This window comes from Coregonus clupeaformis, chromosome 19 (genome assembly GCF_020615455.1).
Source record: "Coregonus clupeaformis isolate EN_2021a chromosome 19, ASM2061545v1, whole genome shotgun sequence".
Lineage (NCBI taxonomy): Eukaryota > Metazoa > Chordata > Actinopteri > Salmoniformes > Salmonidae > Coregonus > Coregonus clupeaformis.
This window is the reverse complement of record NC_059210.1, coordinates 4529987-4545415: the sequence shown is the minus strand read 5'-3', so window position 1 is coordinate 4545415 and position 15429 is coordinate 4529987. Positions and strand designations below refer to the sequence as shown.

At 46.5% G+C, this 15429-nt stretch overlaps 1 protein-coding gene across 3 annotated transcripts in view; it reads right to left on the bottom strand.

Annotated features, from left to right (window-relative positions):
- The window catches only part of LOC121531723 (fibulin-1), a 62209-nt gene that overhangs the window by 30294 nt on the left and 16486 nt on the right, over positions 1–15429 (bottom strand). For all 3 annotated transcript variants that reach the window (XM_041837125.1, XM_041837126.1, XM_041837127.2), the window contains 6 exons: positions 13988–14131; positions 13560–13685; positions 12687–12812; positions 9596–9715; positions 9313–9444; positions 7331–7454 (listed from right to left, as the gene is read on the bottom strand). In XM_041837125.1, coding sequence (XP_041693059.1) covers positions 7331–7454; positions 9313–9444; positions 9596–9715; positions 12687–12812; positions 13560–13685; positions 13988–14131 — 772 coding nt within the window. The remainder of the gene's footprint in view (positions 1–7330; positions 7455–9312; positions 9445–9595; positions 9716–12686; positions 12813–13559; positions 13686–13987; positions 14132–15429) is intronic.

Sequence of the window (15429 nt, the reverse complement as noted above, 5' to 3'; positions counted from 1 at the left end):
AGCCAGAAATCTTTCTGATTGAGAGGGGGTCAAATACTTATTTCCCTCATAAAAATGCAAATCAATTTATAACATTTTTGACATGCGTTTTTCTGGACTTTTTTGTTGTTATTCTGTCTCTCACTGTTCAAATAAACCTACCATTAAAATTATAGACTGATAATTTCTTTGTCAGTGGGCAAATGTACAAAATCAGCAGGGGATCAAATACTTTTTTCCCTCACTGTACATGTGGGTAGAGTTAAAGTGAATATGCATAAATAACTAACAGAGTAGCAGCAGCGTAAAACAATGGGGTGGGGTGGGGGGTGGGGGGGCAGTGCAAATAGTCCGGGTAGCCATGATTAGCTGTTCAGGAGTCTTATGGCTTGGGGGTAGAAGCTGTTGAGAAGCCTTTTGGACCTAGACTTGGCGCTCCGGTACCGCTTGCCGTCCGGTAGCAGAGAGAACAGTCTATGACTAGGGTGGCTGGAGTCTTTGACAATTTTGAGGGCCTTCCTCTGACACCGCCTGGTATAGAGGTCCTGGATGGCAGGAAGCTTGGCCCCAGTGATGTACTGGGCCGTATGCACTACCCTCTGTAGTACCTTGCGGTCGGAGGCCGAGCAGTTGCCATACCAGGTGGTGATGCAACCAGTCAGGATGCTCTCGATGGTGCAGCTGTATAACTTTTTGAGGATCTGAGGACCCATGCCAAATCTTTTCAGTCGCCTGAGAGGGAATAGGCTTTGTTGTGCCCTCTTCACGACTGTCTTGGTGTGTTTGGACCATGATAGTTCGTTGGTGATGTGGACACCAAGGAACTTGAAGCTCTCAACCTGTTCCACTACAGCCCCGTCGATGAGAATGGGGGCGTGCTCAGTCCTCTTTTTTTTCCTGTAGTCCACAATCATCTCCTTTGTCTTGGTCACGTTGAGGGAGAGGTTGTTATCCTGGCACCACACGGCCAGGTCTCTGATCTCCTCCCTATAGGCTGTCTCATCGTTGTCGGTGATCAGGCCTACCACTGTTGTGTCGTCGGCAAACTTAATGATGGTGTTGGAGTCGTGCCTGGCCATGCAGTCATGGGTGAACAGGGAGTACAGGAGGGGACTGAGCACGCATCCCTGAGGGGCCCCCGTGTTGAGGATCAGCGTGGCAGATGTGTTGTTACCTACCCTTACCACCTGGGGGCGGCCTGTCAGGAAGTCCAGGATCCAGTTGCAGAGGGAGTTGTTTAGTCCCAGGATCCTTAGCTTAGTGATGAGCTTTGAGAGCACTATGGTGTTGAACGCTGAGCTGTAGTCAATGAATAGCATTCTCACGTAGGTGTTCGTCTTGTCCAGGTGGGAAAGGGCAGTGTGGAGTGCAATAGAGATTGCATAATCTCTCTACTCTGGAATTGTGTTATAGGGTGCTCCTGGACAACAAACACCAGGACTTTGGCTAGGTAGGTGCTGGTGGTGCCGTAACGCAGCAGTCTCATCTCCAGAGACAGCTTAAAGTCCTGCGGCTCAGTGATGGGCCGCCACAGCCATCACGCTACCAGAAGGCACTCTTTGAGCGCTGAAGAAGCTGCCCTTGTTGCCACCGACGATGGCAATCTGGACATGGTCTCCGGACACGGTGTTGGATGGGCCCATGCGAAAGACGTTGGTTGGCACAGGGATGTTGGTGGGGAAGGTGAGTTGGTAATAGGTTATTCTCAGAGGCGAGGCCAGGCATTCACTAGTCTGATTGCAAAGCAAGCGTTCACAAGGACAGTAAGGAAAGAGAGGGGCCAGAGACAGGACAGAACAAGACAAGACAAAGACGAACAGATAGAACAAACAGAGAAACAGAGAAAATAGAGAGGTATAAGTTTGATTTGCCGTGCATGGCATGCTGCTAGCTGGGTGGGGCTAGGTGGGTAGGGACAAAGTCACATCAGAATCAAGAGCCTCATGTGTTTCTGTGGAACGACATGTGTCACTCTGCCCACTGTAGGGTCATGCAAGAACATATCAAAGCATAGTATTACATTTCCTCATTCAACTGCCTGCATTAACACTGCATATAACAGAACATGCTTTAACTGAATCCTAACTGAAGTCAGTATGCATCAACATTGGGCATGCACAGCTTCAATACAGAGGTAGGGGTTGGAGATGAGGTTGGGGTTGTCTATACACTGTAGAGCAGTGGCTGTAAAATAACTTGTGGCTTATCCACACTATAGGGCCGACCCTGAAGGCGCGCGTATCCCCCTCAGCAGATGGCCACCAGAACCTCCTACGCAGGAACTCCAACGTCCTGGCGCCCCCCGGATGGCTGATGAGGTCGGACGTGTGCGCCCACTGAAGCAGTCGCGAGCGCGCAGCCTTGGGTACGTACATCCTCCCCGATGGACCTCCACCCGGATTGGGCTCCCGCCGTAGCGCTGCTCTGACCAGCCTATCGATTCCCCACGAAATTGGGGCAGCAATCAGGGCGTTGGGGACAATGGGGTCGAACTGCCAGGTGAGCGACTCAGGCTTGGTGTTCTTCGACCCCGGACGGTATGAGATGGTAAACCGGAACCTGGTGAAGAACAACGCCCACCTGGCCTGGCCCAAGTTGAGCCTCTTGGCACCCTGAATGTAAGTTCTTATGGTCCGTCCATACGACGAATGGATGGGCGGCCCCCTCTAGCCAATGCCTCCACTCCCCAGGGCGAGCTTAACCGCTAGCAACTCACTGTTCCCCACGTTGTAATTCTGCTCCGCCGGGGACATCCAACGGGAGTAAACGCACAGGGGTGAATCTTACCATCCATGAGGAACCGCTGGGACAGGATTGCTCCCACCGCAACGTCTGACGCATCCACCTCCACAATGAATGGCAGGGACGGATCAGGATGACCTAGGACTGGGGCCGATGTAAAGCGCCGCTTAAGCGCATCAAATGCGTTCCCCGCTTCCCGGGTCCAGGCGAAGGAGTGCACGCTTGTCTGGGTGAGGGCTGTCAGGGGAGCAGCTAGGAAGCTAAACTTGCGAATAAATCGGCTATAAAAATTTGTGAACCCTAAAGAACGTTGTAGATGCTTGAGGGATGAGGCCAATCCAGTACCGCGCTGTCCTTGGTTGGGTCCATCCGTAGGTCCCCTTGGTTGACGATGAACCCCAGGAAGGAGACTGTCTCTGTGTGGAACACGCACTTCTCCACCTTGACGTAGAGCTGGTTACAGAGAAGGCGTTGGAGGACCTGCCGAACGTGCTGCTGGTGTTCACTCATGTCCTTTGAAAATATTAGGATGTCATCCAAATACACGAAGACGCTGTAGTCGAGGAGGTCCCGGAGCACGTCATTGACCAACGCCTGGAACACTGCAGGCATGTTGGCTAGACTGAACGGCATGACTTGGTACTCGTAACGCCCACTGGGTGTGTTAAAAGCCGTCTTCCACTCGTCCCCCTCCCGAATCCACACCAGGTTTTAGGCATGCATAAGTCCAGCTTGGTGAAGACCCAGGCTCCCTGCAACTACTCGAATGCAGTCGTCATCAGGGGGAGTGGGTAGCGGTTCTTAACCATGATGTCGTTGAGCGCCCAGTAATCAATGCACGGCCGCTGCCCACCGTCCTTTTTCCCCACAAAGAAGAAGCCTGCGCCCGCGGGTGAGGTAGAGGGATGGATGTGACCCTCGACGAGTGCCTCGTCGATATACAGTGGGGGAAAAAAGTATTTAGTCAGCCACCAATTGTGCAAGTTCTCCCACTTAAAAAGATGAGAGAGGCCTGTAATTTTCATCATAGGTACACGTCAACTATGACAGACAAATTGAGAAAAAAACCCAGAAAATCACATTGTAGGATTTTTAATGAATTTATTTGCAAATTATGGTGGAAAATAAGTATTTGGTCACCTACAAACAAGCAAGATTTCTGGCTCTCACAGACCTGTAACTTCTTCTTTAAGAGGCTCCTCTGTCCTCCACTCGTTACCTGTATTAATGGCACCTGTCTGAACTTGTTATCAGTATAAAAGACACCTGTCCACAACCTCAAACAGTCACACTCCATACTCCACTATGGCCAAGACCAAAGAGCTGTCAAAGGACACCAGAAACAAAATTGTAGACCTGCACCAGGCTGGGAAGACTGAATCTGCAATAGGTAAGCAGCTTGGTTTGAAGAAATCAACTGTGGGAGCAATTATTAGGAAATGGAAGACATACAAGACCACTGATAATCTCCCTCGATCTGGGGCTCCACGCAAGATCTCACCCCGTGGGGTCAAAATGATCACAAGAATGGTGAGCAAAAATCCCAGAACCACACGGGGGGACCTAGTGAATGACCTGCAGAGAGCTGGGACCAAAGTAACAAAGCCTACCATCAGTAACACACTACGCCGCCAGGGACTCAAATCCTGCAGTGCCAGACGTGTCCCCCTGCTTAAGCCAGTACATGTCCAGGCCCGTCTGAAGTTTGCTAGAGTGCATTTGGATGATCCAGAAGAGGATTGGGAGAATGTCATATGGTCAGATGAAACCAAAATATAACTTTTTGGTAAAAACTCAACTCGTCGTGTTTGGAGGATAAATAATTCTGAGTTGCATCCAAAGAACACCATACCTACTGTGAAGCATGGGGGTGGAAACATCATGCTTTGGGGCTGTTTTTCTGCAAAGGGACCAGGACGACTGATCCGTGTAAAGGAAAGAATGAATGGGGCCATGTATCGTGAGATCTTGAGTGAAAACCTCCTTCCATCAGCAAGGGCATTGAAGATGAAACGTGGCTGGGTCCTTCAGCATGACAATGATCCCAAACACACCGCCCGGGCAACGAAGGAGTGGCTTCGTAAGAAGCATTTCAAGGTCCTGGAGTGGGCTAGCCAGTCTCCAGATCTCAACCCCATAGAATATCTTTGGAGGGAGTTGAAAGTCTGTGTTGCCCAGCGACAGCCCCAAAACATCACTGCTCTAGAGGAGATCTGCATGGAGGAATGGGCCAAAATACCCTAGCAACAGTGTGTGAAAACCTTGTGAAGACTTACAGAAAACGTTTGACCTGTGTCATTGCCAACAAAGGGTATATAACAAAGTATTGAGAAACTTTTGTTATTGACCAAATACTTATTTTCCACCATAATTTGCAAATAAATTCATAAAAAATCCTACAATGTGATTTTCTGGATTTTTTTTCCTCATTTTGTCTGTCATAGTTGACGTGTACCTATGATGAAAATTACAGGCCTCTCTCATCTTTTTAAGTGGGAGAACTTGCACAATTGGTGGCTGACTAAATACTTTTTTTCCTCACTGTACTCCCTCATGGCCAGCGTCTCTGGCTGGGACAAGGAAAACAATCGCCCTCGTGTGGATATGGCGCCCGGCAGGAGATTGATAGCGCAGTCGTATGGCCAGTGAGGAGGTAGGCCCTTGGCACACCTCTTACTAAACACCTCCCCCAGATCCCAATACTCCCGGGGAATGCCTGCCAGGTCTGGGCCGGTGACGGAGTCTGTAGCCGCCGTCCTCCCGGTGGCAACCGCTGCTAGGACGGTAGGCGGTTCGGAGTACGGGATCTGGGGAAGAGGTGAGGACTGGTAGGTGGTCTGGAACGGTGGTTTGGGCTGATGAGTGGTCGGTGGAGACCGGAACAGGACGGGGGCGGAGCCTCCCTCCAGGATGAGCTACCCTGTGGACCAGTCTATCCAGGGTTTGTGGGCGACCAGCCAGGGGTGCCCGAGGAAGGAGAGTTCGTCCTTCATCCTCTCCGATAGCCCCTGTGCATAAAGGACGACCAGGGCGGCCTCCTCCCATCCTGCCTCTCGAGCCCGGGTCCAGAACTCCACGGAGTAGTCCGCCACCGAACGGTCACCCTGCCGACAGGCCGTGAGCCGCCTCGTGCCCTGACACCACTCGAGAGGTGTCGAACACCTTGCGTAGCTCCCGGGTGAATTGGTAGGAGTCGGAGCATGCCAGAGTTTGGCTCTCCCACTCCGCGGTAGCCCAGGAAAGGGCCCGACCCGTCAACAGAGTGATGATGTAGGCCACCCGGCCCTGCTCCGTCGGGAAGGAGGAGGGTTGTAGGCTGAATACCAGGGAACACTGGGTGAGGAATTCCCTGCAGCCCTCTGGACGTCCGTCATACCTCTCTGGAGGTGGTAGGCGAGGTTCCAGCGATGTCGCAGGCGTGACTGGAGACGCCGCTGTCATCAAGGCAAAGGGTGGCTACTTAGAAGAATCTCAAATATAAAATATATTTTGATTTGTTTAACACTCTTTTGGTTACTACATGATTCCATATGTGTTATTTCATAGTTTTGATTTCTTCACTATTATTCTACAATGTAGAAAATAGTCAAAATAAAGAAACACCCTCGAAATAGTAGGTGTCCAAACTTTTGACTGGTACTGTATAAAAATTCAATTAAATAGTCTAGTACACACACCAAAACATTTCAGATGTTCAAATCAAAAGGCTATTGGACAGAAAAACGTGGGCAGTTGGGTGCATTGCAAATCCAGAACAGTTGAACAGCAACATAATAAACTAAAGCACTGATCATTGGGAACGAGATCAGAATGACTGCTAAGGCTTGATCCATAAATTAAATAATACATTTGCCTACAAAACTAAAACAATCCATATGTTCAAATCAAAAGATTAACATGAAATCAATACTGCAGCCACATCCCGAGTCCCCGGTGCCGACGCATTCAGAAAACAAAAGATGGTTTAGAATTTAGTTTTAAAGCTCGGATGAAGGCCAAGAGAACAATAAACATTTTTTAATTAGAAAACAGAAATCCACTTTCGGTTAAAAAAATATATTTACTTCTGTTTTCAAAGCTGTAACTTAAGATGCAATACTCGTGATCATTTTAAGGAGAACAAAAACTACTTTGCCTACATTTGAACACCACCGCAGAAGCTTCGCTATTCGGCATCTTCCCAATTAAGTAGCCTAGTTTTGTTGTCTGGCTACTTGAAGAGAACTAGGGCCTATCACTCGCAGCCCACCTTGTGGGAAAGTGTGCATCGAATTCTACTAGATGAAGAGCCGAAATTAGTATAACATCCTGGCATTTATACCATACTCGATTTTCAAAAATGTACATACTATAACTCATTCTATTTTCGCATACTGAGCCTGCATCATGCACGATTGCGTTGTTTCCCACTATTCGTTGATTTCGGTAGCGCATCCCCATATCTAATTGATCAGCTGTTGTCAAAACCGAAATGAGTATGACATCCGGGCATTTAAAATATACTAGAATTTCGATACTATTTAGGACCCAAGTATGGGTATGTGAACTTAAAACAGATATATATACCCCCAGTATTTGAGAAAGTGACCTCAGGTAGGTAGGTACTCACGTCTCCCCTGTTTGGCGGTAGTTGGGTGGACACTCGAATGACAGGCATCTGAATCCACCCTGCACGTTGAAGCAGCTCTCTGTCTCAGAGCATGTGTGTGTCCCTGTCACACACTCATCAACATCTGTACAGGAAGAGAAACAAATGAACTCAGAACCATAAAAATAGAAAATCCTTTATATCAAACATAAAACCTGGGTTCAAACCTCAGTCTCCTGCGTGCCAAGAGAATGTGTTAGACCGCTAATCTAAAGCCTAGGCATTAGCTCAGGGAGCTAACATACAGTGCATTCAGAAAGTATTCAGACCCCTTGACTTTTTCCACATTTTGTTACGTTACAGCCTTATTCTAAAATGTATTACATATTTTTAAAAATCCTCAGCAATCTACACACAACACCCCATAATGACAAAGCAAAAACAGTTTTTTAGAAATGTTTGCAAATGTACATAAGTATTCAGACCCTTTGATTTGAGACTCGAAACTGAGCTCAGGTGCATCCTGTTTCCATTGATCTTCCTTGAGATGTTTCTACAACTTGATTGGAGTCCACCTGTGGTAAATTCAATTGATTGGACATGATTTGGAAAGGCACACACCTGTCTATATAAGGTCCCATAGTTGACAGTGCATGTCAGAGCAAAAACCAAGCCATGAGGTCGAAGGAATTAACCGTAGAGCTCAGAGAAAGGATTGTGTCGAGGCACAGATCTGGCAAAGGGTACCAAAACATTTCTGCAGCATTGAAGTTCCCAAGAACATAGTGGCCTCCATCATTCTTTTAAATGGAAGAAGTTTGGATCAACCATAACTGTTCCTAAAGCTGGCCGCCCAGCCAAACTGAGCAATCTGGGGAGAAGGGCCTTGGTCAGGGAGGTGACCAAGAACTCGATGGTCACTCTGACAAAGCTCTAGAGTTCCTCTGTAGAGATGGGAGAACCTTCCAGAAGGACAACCATCTCTGCAGCACTCCACCAATCAGGCCTTTATGGTAGAGTGGCCAGACAGAAGCCACTCCTCAGTAAAAAGCACATGACAACCCACTTGGAGTTTGCCAAAAGGCACCCAAAGGACGTTCAGAGCATGAGAAACAAGATTCTCTGGTCTGATGAAACCTAGATTGAACTCTTTGGCCTGAATGACAAGCGTCATGTCTGAAGGAAACCTGGCACCATCCCTACGGTGAAGCATGGGGGTGGCAGCATCATGCTGTGGGGATGTTTTTCAGCGGCAGGGACTGGGAGACTAGTCAGAATCGAGGCAAAGATGAACGGATCAAAGTACAGAGAGATCCTTGATGAACACCTGCTCCAGAGCGATCAGGACCTCAGACTGGGGCGAAGGTTCACCTTCCAACAGGACAACGACCCTAAGCACACAGCCAAGACAATGCAGGAGTGGCTTCAGGACAAGTCTCTGAATGTCCTTGAGTGGCTCAGCCAGAGCCCGGACTTGAACCCGATCGAACATCTCTGGAGAGACCTGAAAATAGCTGTGCAGCAACGCTCCCCATCCAACCTGACAGAGCTTGAGAGGATCTGCAGAGAAGAATGGGTGAAACTCCCCAAATACAGATGTGCCAAGCTTGTAGCGTCATAACCAAGAAGACTGTAATGCTGTAATCGCTGCCAAAGGTCTTCAACAAAGTACTGAGTAAAGGGTCTGAATACTTATGTAAATGTGATTTTTTGTTTTTGTATTTTTTATAAAGTAGCAACATTTCTAAAAATCTGTTTGGGCTTTGTCATTATGGGGTATTGTGTGTAGATTGATGAGGAAGAAAATGTATTTAATACATTTTAGAACAAGGGGTCTGAATACTTTCCGAAGGCACTTTACGTTTTCAAATCTCAGGCAAGGTCACTCGTTACGCGAGTGTGTTCACCGAATTATCACTGTTACTATATTTCTTCTGATCTGAAGTATGACCATGACCCCCATGCTGTGGATCCCTGCACCCCCCTGAGGAGCAAGGCCTTACCCTGGCAGCTGCGTCCGTTGGGAGCCAGGATGTAGCCGGTGGCGGGGCAGATGCAGTGGAAGCTCCCAGGGGTGTTGTGGCAGTGGTAGGAGCAGATGTGACCCCGGGTGGGCAGGGCACACTCATCAATGTCTGGAAAGGTCAGAGGTTAAAGATCAGAGGTCAAACATGGAGGATGTAAAGGATACAGGAAGTAAAGACAATAAATACCTCACTAATGGGGCTCCTGATTAGGTTTGACAGTAGGCTATGGCTCATCGGATACCGTTTTAGCATCTCCTACCTTCACAGTTGATGCCATCTATGTCACTGAGCTGGTAGCCACGGCGACAGTAGCACTGGTAGGAGCCGTACACGTTGGAACACTCTTGACTGCAGGGGCTGCTCTCACATTCATTTAGATCTACACCCAACAATATAACTCAATTAGAGATAATACTAGTGATCTATACACAATGTATCTGATGATTTATGCATATGGACAGTCATAGTGAAAGTCTACACACCCCTTGCACAGACTTCACATTTGCTGCCTTAAAAGGGAATTAATTGGATTATTTTCCCACCGATCTACACAACCTACTCCACATTTTCAAAGTGAAAGAAAAATTATCGAACATTTTCCTAATTAATTACAAATAAAGAAACGAAAATGTCTTGATTGCGTATGTCTTCTTTAATACTTGGTGGAAGCATGTTTGGCAGCCATTACAGTTGTGACTAATTTTGAATACAATTCTACCAACTTTGCACAACTCTTGGGGCAACATGTATACATTGTTTTTGTCAAATTGCACAAGCTCAGTAAATTTGGTTGGGAGTCATTGATGGACCACAATATTCAAACCTTGTCTCTGATTTTCAAGCACATTTAAGTCAGGAATGAGACTGGACCACTCAGGAACACTCAATACCTCTTGGAAAGCCTGTCCTGACTTAAATCTGCTTGAAAATCAAGAGACAAGGTTTGAATATTGTTGTCCATCGATGACTCCCAACCAAATTTATTGAGTTTGAGCAATTTTGACAAAAACAATAGATATACGTTGCCCTTTGAGTTGTGCAAAATTGGTAGATTCTTATTAAAAATGATTGTAATGGCTGCCAAAGGTGTTTCCACAGAGTATTAACTCTGGGGTGTAAAGATATACAGTGAGGGAAAAAAGTATTTGATCCCCTACTGATTTTGTACGTTTGCCCACTGACAAAGATATGATCAGTCTATAATTTTAATGGTAGGTTTATTTGAACAGTGAGACAGAATAACAACAACAAAAATCCAGAAAAACGCATGTCGAAAATGTTATAAATTGATTTGCATTTTAATGAGGGAAATAAGTATTTGACCCCTCTGCAAAACATGACTTAGTAATTGGTGGCAAAACCCTTGTTGGCAATCACAGAGGTCAGACGTTTCTTGTAGTTGGCACCAGGTTTGCACACATCTCAGGAGGGATTTTGTCCCACTCCTCTTTGCAGATCTTCTCCAAGTCATTAAGGTTTCGAGCCTGACGTTTGGCAACTCGAACCTTCAGCTCCCTCCACAGATTTCCTATGGGATTAAGGTCTGGAGACTGGCTAGGCCACTCCAGGACCTTAATGTGCTTCTTCTTGAGCCACTCCTTTGTTGCCTTGGCCGTGTGTTTTGGGTCATTGTCATGCTGGAATACCCATCCACTACCCATTTTCAATGACCTGGCTGAGGGAAGGAGGTTCTCACCCAAGATTTGGATTTCACGGTACATGGCCCCGTCCATCGTCCCTTTTGATGTGGTGAAGTTGTCCTGTCCCCTTAGCAGAAAAACACCCCCAAAGCATAATGTTTCCACCTCCATGTTTGACGGTGGGGATGGTGTTCTTGGGGTCATAGGCAGCATTCCTCCTCCTCCAAACACGGCGAGTTGAGTTGATGCCAAAGAGCTCGATTTTGGTCTCATCTGACCACAACACTTTCACCCAGTTCTCCTCTGAATCATTCAGATGTTCATTGGCAAACTTCAGACGGGCCTGTATATGTGCTTTCTTGAGCAGGGGGACCTTGCGGGTGCTGCAGGATTTTAGTCCTTCACGGCATAGTGTGTTACCAATTGTTTTCTTGGTGACTATGGTCCCAGCTGCCTTGAGATCATTGACAAGATCCTCCCGTGTAGTTCTGGGCTGATTCCTCACCGTTCTCATGATCATTGCAACTCCACGAGGTGAGATCTTGCAAATCAGCAGGGGATCAAATACTTTTTTCCCTCACTGTATGCAATCAAGAAATCTTTGTTTTGTATTTCTTATTAATTTGGAAAATGTTCTATAATTTTTCTTGCACTTTGAAAATGTGTAGGTTGTGTACACCGGTAGAAAATTAATCCATTTTTAGATTTAATTTTAAGACAGCAAAATGTGAAAACTGTGCAAAGGGAGTGTAAACCTTCTCTAGGCCCACATAGATCGTGTCCCCGCTTATAAATATCTGGGTATCTGGATTGACGAAAAGCTTACTTTCAAAAAGCATATTGATGAGTTAGTTAAGAAGTTAAGAATTAAAATGGTCTTTCTTTATAGCAATATGGCATGCCTTTTGTTAAATAACAGAAAACTAATAATTCAGTCGACATTCATACCGGTTATAGATTATGGTGATATCGTCTATATGAATGCAGCTGCCACTGTATTGAAGCCATTGTACACAGTTTATCATAGCGCACTATGCTTTATTAAGGGCGACAAGTTCAGTACACATCACTGCTTTCTGTATCAGAAAGTAGGCTGGCCCTCTTTGAGGTCTCGTAGATTGACGCATTGCACTCTTTCTGTTTATAAAGCCCTCTTACACAAACTTCCACCGTACCTTACTTCATTGTTAACCTACAGATGTACGAGCTACCAGACCCAGTCTCAGGGATGGCTAACTCTGGAGATCCCTTCGATTTCCACTGAGTTAGGTAAATCTGCTTTTAGTTTTTTTGCACCTTACTTGTGGAATAATCTCAAAAACTGTGATGTTTTGGTGCCTTTCCATATCTTCATACCGTTCCTGTCTTGGAGTATACGGTATTACCGGCAGTGCACACAAGAGGTGCTATTTCTTTCCAAACATTAAAAAAAATGCTGACATATGCTAACAAAGTGTTTTGTATCTTTGTTCTGCTTTTCGTAGTGTATTGATGTGTATATCTTTTAAAAAGAGACCTGTCAAAATAAAGGCTAAATAAAGAAATAAAATAAAAAATGCTGCACATGATCTTGAGAGAGAGAGAGAGTGAGTGAGAGAGAGAGAGAGAGAGAGAGACATGACCACAAACTTCAGTAAGGCAAAACAAGAGATGGCCAATGAGAGAAGCCCATATTTAAATACCTCTGTTATCTTTGGAAGGCTGCCTTACCGTCACAGTTCCTGCCGTCGCTGGCCAGCTTGAAGCCTTGGGTGCAGATGCACTTGTAGGACCCCAGGGCATTCTCACACTTGTGGGCACAGAGGCGCCCAGGGTAGTGCCTGCACTCGTTGATATCTAAGACACAGAAAAAAACGACACTAAGTTGAACATCTACAGTTTGAGCAGTTTCCAGTATCCTTGTCCTGTATGACACATCTACAGAACCAAGCACAGATGACTGTATCCAGTATCCTGGTCTTGTATGACTCAGTTGGTAGAGTATGGCGCTTGCAACGGCAGGATTGTGGGTTCGATTCCGGAGGCCACCAATACGTTAAAAAATATATGCACGCATGTTTGTCAGTTGCTTTGGATATAAGCATTTGCTAAATGGCATATATTATTATATTTTATAAACTGGGTGGTTCGAGCCCTGAATGCTGATTGGCTGACAGCCGTGGTATATCAGACCGTATACCACGGGTATGACAACATTTATTTTTACTGCTCTAATTACGTTGGTAACTAGTTTATAATAGCAATAAGGCACATCTGGGGTTTGTGGTATATGGCCAATATTCCACGGCTAAGGGCTGTGTCCAGGCACTCCACGTTGCATCGTGAATAAGAACATCCCTTAGCCGTGGTATTTTAGCCATATACCACACCCCCTCGTGCCTTATGGCTTAAATATATTATAGTATAACAGCCACCCAGTCTTGGGTGACATTTAACTTGAACCCTTTGTCATAAGACCTACATAACACTGTGATAACAATGACATAACAAATGTCATAAACAGTCACGACTGTTGGCGTCCTGCTTATGTCAACTGACATTACACTGTCATGTAACTACTAGGAGGATTAAGTCAGTGCATACCTTCGCAGAGGCGGCTGATGCTGTTGAAGATGAAGCCAGCCTTACACTCACAACGGAACGATCCTACCAGGTTGATACAGCTGTGGCCTGCACACGCTCCATCAGGACCCTTACACTCATCAATATCTGCACCAGGATATTACAGGAAGAAACAAGCACATTCTTATGCAAAAGAATGCATTACAAAGGATAGTGAGGACACAGGAAATACATGGAAATGTAGGCTACAGTATCAGGTTGCTAATGTTAATCAATGGAGGTGAACGTGGTAGAGATCCATGTCTATCAGCGCTGCAGTGTATACATGGGATGTTGAGGCTCCCCTGGAAAGAGGTGTCTAATATAACCCAGGAGAGGGACCTTATGGAGGCCTTATCCCCAACTGGCACGATGAGGCCTAAGTATGCAAGTGAGGCAGCTGTACGTACCCACGCAGCGGTTGCCGTCGTCGTTGAGGTGGTATCCCCGGCCACAGTTGATAGAGTTCCTCTGGCAGGTGAAGGAGCCCACCGTGTTCATACACGACTGGCCAGGGTGGCACGGCTCTGTCTGGGCCAGACACTCATTGATGTCTGGGATAGAGGTCAGAGGTTATACATACGGGCAAAGATATAATCTATATATTGACAAGACATTGGACTGTCTGCTCTAACAATGGGAATAAATGTTCACAAATGCGGAAGGCAGGCGGGAGGAGGCAGAGTAGGTGGGAACATTCTAGACAAGGAGAGGGCAGATACACATGTGAACAACATGCCCAACTCTGATATAAAATTGTTCTTTCAAAATTGCCACTTGAGTCCACTTATATCAGTACATTCGTAACAACCTAAAAATTATGAAACTTCTATTTGATAAAATAAGCCTCATATAGAAAATGTTCAATTAAATTTTATGTTGACCAAATTCAACACTCTCTCGTCTCACGAGCTTCCCAGTGACACAAGCCTACCAGACGAGCTAAACAACTTCTATGCACGCTTCGAGGCAAGCAACACTGAAGCATGCATGAGAGCACCAGCTGTTCCAGATGACTATGTGATCACGCTCTCCGTAGCCGATGTGAGTAAGACTTTTAAGCAGGTCAACATGCACAAGGCCACAGGGCCAGACGGATTACCAGGACGTGTACTCCGAGCATGTGCTGACCAACTGGAAAGTGTCTTCACTGACATTTTCAACATGTCCCTGACTGAGTCTGTAATACCAACATGTTTCAAGCAGACCACCATAGTCCCCGTGCCCAAGGACACTAAGATAACCTGCCTAAATGACTACCGACTCGTAGCACTGACGTCTGTAGCCATGAAGTGCTTTGAAAGGCTGGTCATGGCTCACATCAACACCATTATCCCAGAAACCCTAGACCCACTCCAATTTGCATACCGCTCCAACAGATCCACAGATGATGCAATCTCGATTGCACTCCACACTGCCCTTTCCCACCTGGACAAGAGGAACACCTACGTGAGAATGCTATTCATTGACTACAGCTCAGCATTCAACACCATAGTGCCCTCAAAGCTCATCACTAAGCTAAGGATCCTGGGACTAAACACCTCCCTCTGCAACTGGATCCTGGACTTCCTGACAGGCCGCCCCCAGGTGGTAAGGATAGGTAACAACACATCTGCCACACTGATCCTCAACACGGGGGCCCCTCAGGGATGCGTGCTCAGTCCCCTCCTGTACTCCCTGTTCACCCATGACTGCATGGCCAGGCACGACTCCAACACCATCATTAAGTTTGCCGACGACACAACAGTGGTAGGCCTGATCACCGACAACGATGAGACAGCCTATAGGGAGGAGGTCAGAGACCTTGGCCGTGTGGTGCCAGGATAACAACCTCTCCCTCAACGTGACCAAG